The 12,659-nt window shown below is 41.9% G+C and overlaps 1 protein-coding gene across 19 annotated transcripts in view; it reads left to right on the forward strand.

Annotated features, from left to right (window-relative positions):
• cep162 (centrosomal protein 162) overlaps window positions 1-12,659 on the forward strand; it is a 30,322-nt gene that overhangs the window by 13,333 nt on the left and 4,330 nt on the right. For 10 of the 19 annotated variants that reach the window (XM_037453143.2, XM_037453137.2, XM_037453133.2 and 7 more), the window contains 16 exons: window positions 279-353; window positions 1,025-1,231; window positions 3,856-3,937; window positions 4,747-5,014; window positions 5,167-5,350; window positions 5,597-5,730; window positions 6,283-6,447; window positions 6,525-6,656; window positions 6,973-7,085; window positions 7,244-7,343; window positions 7,591-7,717; window positions 7,843-8,006; window positions 9,388-9,492; window positions 10,125-10,364; window positions 11,917-12,120; window positions 12,213-12,471. In XM_037453143.2, the coding sequence (XP_037309040.2) occupies window positions 279-353; window positions 1,025-1,231; window positions 3,856-3,937; window positions 4,747-5,014; window positions 5,167-5,350; window positions 5,597-5,730; window positions 6,283-6,447; window positions 6,525-6,656; window positions 6,973-7,085; window positions 7,244-7,343; window positions 7,591-7,717; window positions 7,843-8,006; window positions 9,388-9,492; window positions 10,125-10,364; window positions 11,917-12,120; window positions 12,213-12,471 (2,559 nt within the window). The remainder of the gene's footprint in view (window positions 1-278; window positions 354-1,024; window positions 1,232-3,855; window positions 3,938-4,746; window positions 5,015-5,166; window positions 5,351-5,596; window positions 5,731-6,282; window positions 6,448-6,524; window positions 6,657-6,972; window positions 7,086-7,243; window positions 7,344-7,590; window positions 7,718-7,842; window positions 8,007-9,387; window positions 9,493-10,124; window positions 10,365-11,916; window positions 12,121-12,212; window positions 12,472-12,659) is intronic. The other 9 variants (XM_037453138.2, XM_037453139.2, XM_037453147.2 and 6 more) reach the window with 3 other exon arrangements.

The raw sequence follows: 12,659 nt of genomic DNA on the forward strand, positions 1-12,659 counted from the left end.
TGAGAGAATGTTAATGCTGAATGTGTGTTTCAGGTGCTCTCATAATGTGACCAACAATTACAGAATAGCAGTCACGAGTAATGAAATCGTCAGAGTTCCTTGTAGAGTGTCTATTCAATGTGTCCATTGGTTGGACTTGAAATTACAGACCAACTACTCAATGCTAATATATTAGCGCTGTACTTCTGGTCTATGACACTGTAGTGACTGAGTGGGAAAAGGTCTACAATAACAATATGCTTGGAGAGCTGATGTGACTCACTTACCCTTTGTCTCAGTTTCTCTCCATGATTCCCTGGATGACATGGGAGAGGGAAACGGAGGGAAGGACACAGCAGGCTTTCCAGACAGAGGTAACATCAACACGTAGATTATTCTGAATGTATAGAGACACCGATTTATTTGATGCAGTGGGTGGCATACGATTTCCCTTATTCACGTATATTGCTCCATTATGCATTAGAATTGTTACCCAGTAAATCCTTTATGTCCATCTTATCCTCTTAAAGGTTTAGCACACCCATTCTAGAATATTCTATATCTACGGCAACAAGCAACTAATAATTAGTACTGACTAATTTCTCATTTGTTGATACATAACCTGTGTAGCTTTTGGTTTTCTCACAACCTATTGGCTGCTCCAACTTGGTAATACATAAATGTCAATTTAAGGACACAAGCTTACTCAAGCGAGGAAAATAATTACATTTTTTAAAATTCATTATTGAGGTAAATATCATTCCGTAGAAAAGCATAGCTAACATCTCGATGCAGAAACTGTTAGGGCAAAATATATTTTCTCACAACAAATCAGTGAGCTTGTGAGTACAACCCGACATTGCTGTTTCCCCACACATTCATTTAAAATATATTATAGATCAGATGTCTGAAATGAGTTGACCTGGGTTATTTTTGTTATCCAATTATTCATATTGAGAGACTATTGGTGGCATACATTTTCCTATTTTCAGTTTAGGTTCCTTGTGTTTTTGTCACACAGTTGTCTAAATGAGTATTTGTTCAGGCCAGTTGTATGTGCAGAGTGGAGCTTCCGACATGGAGGCTCTTCATGAGGCCTACAGACAGATCCATTTGGTGGAACTTTCAGATGGCCATCATCACCAGCATCAATCTATGGAAGGGATGGGAACAATTGAGGGACCCATGTCTCCATATTCTGCTCCCCAACATGCCACAGGCTCCGTTCAGCCTGCATCTACCAACGACTCAGGTCAGACACCACCCTCATACTTTACAACCTGGAAGATGTGGAGGAGCTGAAAACTTCCTTCCCAGAGAAACTACATTCTCAGAGACTTTGTTTTGTGCATCATGCTGATTTTTAGAGGTAACACTACACTACAACAGAATTCTTATTATTAAATACTTTTTCTTTCTCATGAAAGAAAATCAAATATTATATCACTCTAGCAAAAACTAATCATATATTTTCATATACTGTACATGTTTGGCATTTCTATCTTACTACTCAAACTTTTTTCACTTTGTAAAAAACGGTGGAAACACATTGTGAGAAGTTTAGGGAAACGATAAATATGTGCAAGGGCATGAAGAACAAGAATCTCCTGGAAAACCGTGATGGTTTCAAGTAGGGCTGCAACAACGAATCAATTAAAATCGATTATTAAAAGCGTTGGCAACGAATTTCATTATCGATTCGTTGTTTTGCGCAACTATTATGTTTGAGTATTAAATAAAAAGTTGCGCGCGCCGCGCAGAGCTGAGAAAAAAACAGTTGAGCGCTCGCGCAGCAGAACAGAGAAGAAAAAAAGCTCTGCGCAGCAGTGCATTGCTAAGAAAAATAAATACAAAAGAGCAGAGCTGAGGTAGAGGAAAGACCATCGGAGAGACCCGTAATACTGTTCTGAAACATGGCGGAGAAATCTATGCGACCTAAATCCTCCAAGGTATGGGAATATTTCACACTGAATAAATAAAAAAAGTGTTAATTGTAAGATATGCAAAAGCGACATGGCCTGGCATGGGAGCACCACGGCGATGATTCAGCACCTTAAACGTAAATATGTGGAGTCCTTGATGAGAGGAAGGGAGTTCAACAGCAGGGTAAGTCACTACAAATTACCACTTTTGTTTTGTTTTGAAGTAATGAATGTAACGTCGCTTCTCTGGTGTAACGTCGCTCTTCTGGTGTTTACTCGTTATCCAGCTTAATAAGCATGACAAGTTAGCGTTAGCTCGTTAATAACAGCTAAAGCAGGGGTAGTAGGGTGGTAGTTAGCAAGACAAAAGACACGTTTTTATTCCCTTGCCTTTTTTGGCCCATTAATATTTCAATCGGTTGTCATGTATAAGCAATCAAAGTTCTCAGTAGTCTGTTAAAAAAAAGTCAAAATTAGGCTATTATAGACAGTGGACTAAACGCTAGCCATCTCATTCCAAGATCTTTTTATGTGAAGTGAACGAATCTGTTTTATGCTATTACACACACTAATACTATCTTTTTGATTCCAGAAAAAAACCGCAAACCATGAGCGGCTTCTTAATGGGAAATGCATCATGTACACCAAAGCAAGCTGCTGTCTTGACGGATAGTATCCTCAACATGCTTGTCACTGACATGAGGCCTTGATTACCTATGCATCCCTGCCACCTCAACACCTTCTGAGCGGCTGTTTTCTGCAGCAGGAAACATAGCATCCAAGAAAATAGCCAGCCTGAGCCAGGATCATGTAGACATGCTAACATTTTTGCATTGCAATGCAAAGTGTCTGAACACAGGGAGTGAGAGAGTGAGTGCGTATGTGAGTTTGTGAGTGTGTTTTTTTCTGAGTGTAGTTCAGATGTTCCTGTTCCTAATCCTGTAACTGTTAAGTTTTCTGATTTGTATTTTTCTTTATTTGTTAAAATAATGTATTCTTCCTCAGACAGCTCAGGTGCCTTTAATCAAAAATCTAATCTAAATATTTTTTGTGCCTAATATATTTAATTTGGTAGCTGTAAAGTATACATGCGATGTGTATATGTTTTTTGTGTTAGTCCATTTTATTTGCTTACTTAGTGATGTTCAAGGAGCAATCTCTTTGTGCACTTTCTAAATATGTTTTGCACTGTCAGTTCTATTTTTCAATAAAAGGGTTGAAAATCAATGTTTTTAATTTTTTTCATTTTTTCTCCGATTCATCGATTAATCGAACAAATAATCGACCGAATCAATTATTAAAATAATCGTTAGTTGCAGCTCTAGTTTCAAGTGTGACCATTAAACTGTAAACAGTATTTGGGGGAATGCTGGACTACTTCTGGTCTAACTGGAGGAATGATGCATCCACAAAGCTGCAGGCAGAGTTGGTAGTCTAGAGAAACCACCAAGAGTATGATAGATTTAGTCAGTTATACAACCTAAAAACCCAGATCCTGGATGCCAAATCTTCTCTAATAGAAGTAGCTGGCAGCGTTAAATCCAGAAGTTGCTAAATCTAGCAGAAAAGTCTGAGAGTCTCCTTTAAGGAGGCCTCTCCCAAAGCATCTCCCCCAAATTATTATAATGATGGTAAATGACAATCCTGGCTGCAGTTGGTGTTCACAGCTGATCAGCTCGCAGCCAGTGGAAGACTCTGGTGACGAGAGATGACTGCAGGGGTCGAAAAGAATAGATTCAAATAGATTCTTTCTTTTTAGTGAGATCAAGTGATCCATTGTTTTTGTCAGGATTTAATAAGAATTTCAACGGACCTATTGCTGAAGAAGCTTCTTTTGCCAAGGGACTGACCACAAACTAGTGTATGAGATTCAAACATTCAGGTAGTCCTTTTCCCTGTAAACTCATTACATGACTACAGTGTGCCGAATATCTAATTGCGTCTGTGTATCTAGAGCTTCCCACTGCAGAAGAGTTGATGAGACCCATTCGGCCCGAGAAGGACATTATTAGAGGCTTCACCCTGCAGCCCGTCAGGTGAGGGCTAACTATGAATTTTCCCCAAAAAAGGCTCCATAAACCTGTGTGATGCATGTTATTGACCTGTAATAACAGAAGTATTGATGGTAGACCCTACAGCTATGTTATTGACCTGTAATAACAGAGGTATTGAGGGCAGAGCCTGCAGCTAAAATGACTGTATTCCAGTTAAGACAGGGTTGACAGCTAAGCTAACATCACTTTCAAGTGAGGCCTTGAAAGTCTGTCAGCACATTTTAAGAGTCAAAATTAAATTTGAATTAGAGTGATTCATTGGATTAAATGAGCTAGTCAACTTACTCTAACTACGTGACTCGTCAGTTGTGTTTGATAACTGTAACTGGAGCAGTTTCTAAATAGTGATTTAGAAACTCAAAATACAAACAAAAATAGATGAAGCAGCACAATTATTTAGATCTTGTGTGTTTTGGGATTGATTAAACTTTTTCTTTTTTTCCACAAAGTTCAACTTTTAGACTCAACATCACAGAGTTATTGGAAGTGTTTGGCTAACAAGAGTGTGAAATGCTAAGGATATACTCAATACAGAGATGCTTGCATTATACATTACAATCATGAACCTATATTATTAATAATAATAAAATAATCCAACCTGTGATAAAGAGAGAAATCTTTTTCCTTGTATTTATAGGCCACGCTTGTCCCAGGTTTTTCTAGGATGTTCCATCTGAGATTCCACCTGGCAGTATCACCCTTGTAGCATAAAAGTCAGATATAGGTTTGATTCATGCCAGTAACACGTTGCAGTTACTGTTTAGTCATCTCTTTCCATTTTCTGATTGCAGTACTGGAGGACTTGATGATGAACCGCACCTCTTGGAAAGGACTTCTCCAAATGTGACGTCTCAAAAGTCCCAACCTAAGCGAGCAGCTGAGGCTGGGCCTGTAGCAGGAACCCAGGGAACAAGGGGGTTAACCAGCCCCCCGTGCAGCTCCCCAGACCCACCCAACCTGATGTGGAGCAGCAGACAAGAAATAGAGAAGTTGATGCAGGAGCAGAACAAATGCTCTTTTTCCACGTCCTCTCGGGCCGGAAAAGCAAAGAAACAGCAGGTGAGGAAGACTTCAAGCTATCCTGTTTCAGAAGGAATGGATTTGGAATGGAATCAGACTCAACACTTAGTGGACAGGATTATATCTGATAGAGAAAAGGCTAACTCCAACAGTCTGTTACTGAAATAAAGTGGGCCTTGCGTTTCCTCCAGGCTGCACTTGAATCCAATGCTTCTCACAGGAGGCTGGATGGGAGAACAACAGGGCCTTCAAGCTCCTCAAAGCCGAATGGAACTGCTGCGTCAGCCAAAACCCAGCCTTCTGCCTTCCGTTCTCTGCAGAATTCACGGGAAAAAGCCAAATCCACAAAGAGCCAAGAAAAAGCGGACCACACAGGTTATTAATGGCACTTAAACAAATGCTACTCAACTGCTCACATAAATTAGTAGTAGTTGTGTATAATTCTCCGAGAGCTGCAGTCCAACATCCTTTTCATACTGGACTGATTTAGTTTTACTTCTTGAATCCCTACGTGTCTTAAAAAAGCAGGACCATGGCGTGGAGAAGTGGCATCAGTGTGTCATGTTTGGAGTTGTATGTTTGTACATAGCTAAATTCCTTGTCTGTTTACTTGACGAGCAGAAGCGGGTCTTAAGGTGAGCGGTGAACTGGTGGCGTCTGTTCAGGCCTTGGTGGCTGTCCTCCAACAGCAGATCGACAGCAGCAGTCAGCAGGATGCCCCACACGCACAAGTAGTCCCCAGAGCGACACATGACGTAAGAACAGACTCCTTCTCCTGCTGACTTCTTGGTGTTGCAATTACTTGCGTGATATAATGCCAATGCAGCTCGGATTGTGTCCACTTCTGTTCCTATAACATTTGGGCTAAATCTGCATTTATTTGTGCAATACTGTGTTGAATCATGTCAATAAACTGTCCTTGAATCCTTGATTCTTCCCAGCTATAAGTGAGTGGTATGTAGCTGTTGCATTAAGCCCCTTTTTGGTAATCCACAGAACTATAGATGTAATCCAAGATTATTTCCACCATTCAGCTACACAAATGCATAATTCAAACATGATCCAGAGAAGAGGAAAGTCAGCATGCTTTCTATGTCTATGGAGGTTGTGTATACTTTGATCGTATACATGTTATTGTGCTGTTTTAGTTGGACGAGTTGTCAGTGAGAATAGACTTTTATTATGCCAGTGATGGGGGTCATGCAGTGTTAGTTAATTCTTCTGGATGGGTCCACACGGATGAAATGGCAGCGCATCATATTTTTCTGCTCCGGCCAAACTCTATTATACTGTTTTATTCTACACAGTTCATGATGCACGTGATGTCTGACTTGCAAAGGGAGGAGGGTGGCTCTCTGGTGCAGGAGCTGAGACTCCAGCTGGCTCACAAAGAGAGGGAGCTGCAGGTCATGAAGGAAGGCGCAGAAGAAATCAAAACTCTCAGACAGCAGAACTACCATCTGCAAAGCAAGGTGCTCAAACATTCTCTGCTCTGGTGGTGGACATTTGTTATAGTAACTGGTGTATCTCTGGGTTTTTCTCCCCTCAGCTGCAAAGTGCAGAAAAAGCTAGTCAGAATAAGAGATGGGTTGAGGCCACTGATGTAGCTCCAGAAGAACAGCTCCAGCAGATTGATAAGGAAATAAAAGAGCAGGAGACGCTCATCAAAGGTTACCAGCAGGTTTGTCTCCTAACAATAATCTGTGTTTGCTTTCCCTCTGATCGAAATGTCAAATAATCTGGTTTTGGATCTTTTTTTGAAATACTCAAGTTCAAATCTCACTCACTCTGTTGTGATTTTGTGTCAGAAAGTTGCCATCACAGAAATGTACTTGCTTTGTTAGGGTGCATTTAATGTTATCAACAAAAGACAATCTCTCCCTCCTTGTTAGTGCTAAATCAATAAGAGTGCTTCCTTGTCATCAAGGAGGTGGTACAGGAGTAGTTTTAATAGTTGTTCTTATTCAAGTCCAGTAAAACTAAGGTATTTTTTCCAGGAGAATGAGAAGCTGTATTTGCAGATGACGGTACAGCAAGCCAAGAGTAAAGCCAACGAGGAGGCCATGTTTAGTGAAAACCATAGGCTGCTCAGTGAGCTGGCTTTCACAAGGTCGGTTCAGAGAGGGGCTGATTTGTGAACATACTGTATGTCCGCTTGTAAATGCCTTCAAAGTATGAATTTTCATTGTTAAAAATGTCGGGAAATTTCAGGTTTGAATTTCTATTTTTTAGAATATAATTTAATGTTGTGCATTTCACTTTCACCAGGGAGCAGCTGCATAAAACCTCAAAGACTGTGGGAAGTATGTGCTTAGTGGATCACACGCAACGCATTGCAGACTTGTCAGCCCAACTAAATACATTTCAGGTAAGTACCACTGAAACTGTGAAGGACACCCAATCTGTTTTCTAGCCCACATTGAGAATGAATGACTTCTACACATTTGAGATATTGCATATTGTAAACTGCCAACATTATGTGAGGGATGATGGCCCATCAGATTGCACCTTCAAGGGCTAAGCCATTCATCATCCATGAGGGCTAATGTTTGGTATTCTGTAAAACAACACCTTTATTTTCTCCAGTTACCAAGGAGATGTGTTTCTGTGTTCAGAGGAACGAGGCCAAGCTGTCTGAGGACTTCCACAGAGTGCAGCAAGAAAAGCAGGCCCTGGAGGTAGAACTGCAGCTGATGAAGAAAGAGAGGGACCTGGCTAAAGCTCAGACCTTGTCTGCCTCAGGTAAGAATGGATCCAGAACCAAAGACGGGGTTCGTTTCGTACTAACTTATTACATACTATACTGAATATGAGTCGGGAATATTTTTTTTGATTGACGGGTTGTATCTGTATTCTGAACCTGTCAGTAGACACGACTGTTGAGATGCACATGTTGGAGGAGAAGCACAGAGAAGAAGTTGTTGCCTTGAAAAAGAAGCTTCAGTGGTTTGCTGAGAACCAGGAGCTGCTGGACAGAGATGCTCGCAGACTTAACGATGCTATGGCTGCGATACACCAACTGGAAGAGCAGGTGAACTCACTTACCGCTTATCCATGTGTCCTCGGGCAAGACGCTTAAGACCTTAAGAGAATTGCCTTTCAATGGATGCGAGAATAGGAGAGAATGCTTTGGTAGAGGGCTTGTGGGGTAGCCGCTTTCATCAGTTATGTATAGGTGTGAATCGATGAATTAGCGGGCCGCGTCCCCCGGATCCGGATCCAGAGGTCGTCCCATCCGGACCCGGACCAAAAGCTAAAAAAAAACGTGAACTTGTGTACTTTTAGACCACCACAGCTTTACTCGCCTTTACGTTTGTGGCTTGAAGCACAGATCAATTGCATTTGAGTTAAACCATCCCACGTGATACCACTCGACCAATCAAGTCTTTGTCCGCATCCTGCCTGGGATGCTGACGAGTGAGGAAGGGGCAAACTACAAATAAAAAGACAGTAAGAAGAAAAGAAAGATAGCGACATTTGAGAAAACAACGAGTGAGATGCAGAAAGCGAGAAAAAGGGACGGGTGAGAAAAATGAAGAACAAATGGACAGCAAAACTTGCATTTAATCCATAATGGACGGACTGGTTTCTGTTCATACTTTCATACATACCCACTGCAGTACGTTAACCAATCAGAACCCGTTGAAACGCCATCATGAGGCGCAGTGTTCCTCCACATGAAGCATTCACGGCCAAGTTTAACATCCTAGCAGGAAAAACTGTTCAATCAATTGTTCAAATGTGTTTAGATTTATTATTTATTAATTTGCTGAGACTCAAGTCCAAATGTGAAGCAGAAACGGGGAAATTCAAGCTTTTCTTCCCGTTATTTTATTTTTTCTGAATGGAACATGCAGAAATTTAATTTTTAAAGGCAGCCCTACTTTTATTTAGTTAATTGAGAGAATTATTTATATTTTCAGTCACACATATAATTTTCAGTTCTTTGTTACGTGAAAATAAATATTGTCAAAAGTTTTAGAAGCGTACCTAATTCATTTAATGGGTCCCAGGAATGGTACCACAGCAACAAAAATTAATAATCTGTAAGACCGACTGTAAGCAGCAAAAATGACACGAGGCGTTCATTTACACTGGGATGTCGTTTCTGCTTTAATTCACATAAAACGAGGCCAACTCTCAACTGTCTGAAAATAACATTGATCATAATTACAATTTTAAACAAGTCTAAACTTAACTTGTTCCTGTTCTACCCGAAACATAGGACAACTGGACGTTAGTAACAGCAATGTTACGTGTAAAAGAAAAACACGGCAAATAGAACCATGATTTTCATCTTATCATCCACAGCACAGGAAGTAGAGCCGCGGCGTTCATCTTTTCTTTGAAGCCAATGATTGTTTTTTCTTTTAATGCAGTCTGCTGTTTTGGAAAACTTGTGTCCTTTTCAGGTAGAGAGGCTGAAAGGAGATGTGGACAAAAGAGGCAGTGAGCAGCAGAGGAAGAGCAAAGAGAAAACGGTGGACACTAAGAGGATACAGGACCTTCAGCGACAGGTCTCTCACATAGACAAACAAGCTAACTCATGTTAGAAAAATTTTACTCAACAACGGTGTGAAACCATTAAGAGGACAATTATTAAGTATTATATTAATTATTAAGTATTATATTAAGTATGGAGCAGTGTTGAAACACATACAGATCATGCATCAAGGCTACTCCGGATAGAAAGGATTCTTCCTTTGGCTTGAAGCTATATATAGTCTAAGGTGACAAACATCTGTGTCAATCTCCTTTGGGGATGGGAGGACTGGATCAGCTCCACTTGTTCATCCCCACATCAAAGAGAGATAGCATTGTCATCCATGATGAAGAGAAACGTTGTTTTATCCCTAGGCAATTAAACTTTGCAACATGAGTTTGTTGGGGAAATACCCAGATCCCGGTCCACAAATCATCCTTACCTCAGGAACAAGAGGTCAGGGGACCTCGTGAACTGTATCGGGTCAAGAGGTCAAAGACCCTTTGTCCACTCAGGGAAACGATCATCTTGGTTTTTCCAATACTCATCACACGGGATACATTCTCTGCTTTGGCTCTGCGGTTAATGTCCTTGTATCAATTAACATACCGTACCAAATAACATGTAATGTAATCAATTCCGAAGTGTATTTTGTCTCTTTACCAGGTTAAGGACCTGGAACAGATACTAAGATGTAGAAATCCAAACTCCCTGCCCGCTCTGATCTACGCTGCAGCCGCGGCTGGCTGTCAGGAGGATTTAGCCGCTAAAACGTCCCCACCACCCAGCAGGGTCACCGCCCTGCTGGAACGCAGGATCCAGCGTCTGGAGGCTGAACTGAAGGGTCACAATGAGGAGGCCAAGCACGGCCTGCGGGCCATGGAACAACAGTTCAACATGATCAAGGTACAGTTAGAAAAAAAAGTCAGTACACATGTTATATATGTAATAGCTATTGTGAAAATAAATAATTATCATCAATAGAATTATTAATAATCGCTAAGATAATTCACAAAATAAACAAATAACGGGACACCACCCTAAAATCTCATAATTGGTATTCACTCATGAAGAGCAATGAATTGAAGGTTTGCGTTTGTACACTATGTTTCCAACGAGCACTACAGTACACATGCACAAAGAAATCACAGAAAACGTCTCCTTAAACCTTAACAGGGTTATTGACTTCCAATGATACTAATCAGATCAACACCATATGAAACACAGGGAGGGAGCTAGGTGGACATTCTGCTACCAACCACATGGCAAGCCATGTTGCCAGCTGGCTGTGTCACATAGAGGTCTACAGACCCCTGTATGTGTGGAGGCACAGGTGTATTTGTTAATAAATTACAAATCAAGGAAAGACTCAAAGCAAAGCGTATCTTATTCGGAAAAGTAATGCACGATAGCGATTAACTTCATCACGTCACACAGTTCATAAACATACACAATCTCTGATTAAACAATACAGTAAAGATCAAAATAAAAATAACGACACATGCTAGGCTTGCTGTGCGTTGATGGGATTTTATGTGTTTCCTCCAGTCTCGTTTAACTGTTGGTGTGTCGCAAGGTTGCATCCTTGTAGCCTTCAGAAGCCTTCGCGGTAAACCTGGACTGGGTCCGGGTCATCAGCATTACCTCCGCTGCTCCCGTTGCCTAGAAACATCATTAGATATTTAAGTGATCACTTAACGTTACATTAAAAAGTCTCTTTTGAACTCTTCCCGCGGATCACCCGCCTCTGTCCTTTTTGAATCCTTGTCAGCCCGCACTGCATGCTGGGATATGCTGGGCTGCAAAGGATAGATTTGATGTGTCATTCAAATTGCTTCTGGAGGGCTGCGTGCCTCGGCCGCGTTCGGACAGGCAAGCAGCTAGAAAATGGTTTGGGTTGGAGAGGCCTGAATCCTTAATCCTGAGGCCAGTCCAGAAAGGGTGTTGAAGAGGCTCTGTTGTCTCATCCTTGCACTGACCAGAGTCAGTTCGAAACGGAAAAGCTTCAGGAGAGGCTGTCACAGCAGTCCAGAAAGATTGAAGAGAGATACTGTCTTTCACCTCACATCGTTGATTTGGAAAATTGAGCTGAGGAGATGCTGCAGTCTTAACCTTGCCCTGATCAGAGTCAGTTCGGAAAGAAAGTTTGTGAGAGGGAACCAGTGGTGTCTGTGGCTTGGCCAGTCAGACCTCAGCAGAGAGAAATCACACCCAGGTGTGAAGGCACATTCCTTTCGGTAGTTTTATGACCTGCAGCAGAAAACTGTGTTCGAAAATCAGCCTTCGCTATGGTGGAGCCAAAATGTCCAAGAAATGACAAGTAAGAAACAATTAAAAAGGGGTGGATCCTATTAGATTACAATTTTAAAACTGGCTACTCTACACATTATCATAAATTGTAACAAAACAAACTTAACACACAGATTGATGAAAACATGAGGTTGTGTGCACTGTTTAGCTCCGCTACGAGCAGCAGATTGCCAACTTGGAGCAGCAGCTGAAACGGAAGCAGCGCATGGAAACTCTGGGGCCCAATGAGCGACGGAGGTCTCAGGCTGGACCTGTGAAGGAAGAGCTGCAGCGTGTGGAGGAAAGCCATCGGCAGAGAGAACGGTCTCTCCAGCAGCAGCTCACACTCGCGGTTGGCACAGAAGCTGCACAGGTCATTAATACAGACTCGGACTATGTCAAATATTGGTCTCTGGGTGATGATGAGACAAACCTAGTGGCTGAAGACATTACCCCCCTTCATAGGCCCAGTCCAGTCCAGGCCGACACCCGCACCAAGACCATGCGTCGAAGACACGCACTGTTCTCTGCCGCACTGTGGTAAGACTGCAGAAGGAGAGGAGGAATGTGATGTCCGTCCCCATCCCACAAGCAGAAACCCGCCCTACAGAGATAAAGAGACGAGACCGCTCAGCCAAAACTCTCCGCTGCACTGGTGTAGGAGGAGAAGAAACGTTTCCAACCGCTCATTGTGAGAAGACCTACCAGCCCTCGTTCTTCACAGGTACAGATGTGAGACTGCTAGCAGGATGTCCATTAAGTCAAACTGTTCGTTGCGGCTTCCTAAATAATTGGCTGGCTAACTGACACCAGTGTTTACAGCTGTGGGGGGGGGGGGGCTCGTAGGCTGTACCAACACATTTTCCAATGCTGGTGGGAGTGTGCTCACCTGTTTGTGTGAAGTGTAAATAA

This window comes from Pungitius pungitius, chromosome 11 (assembly GCF_949316345.1).
Source record: "Pungitius pungitius chromosome 11, fPunPun2.1, whole genome shotgun sequence".
Taxonomy (NCBI): domain Eukaryota; kingdom Metazoa; phylum Chordata; class Actinopteri; order Perciformes; family Gasterosteidae; genus Pungitius; species Pungitius pungitius.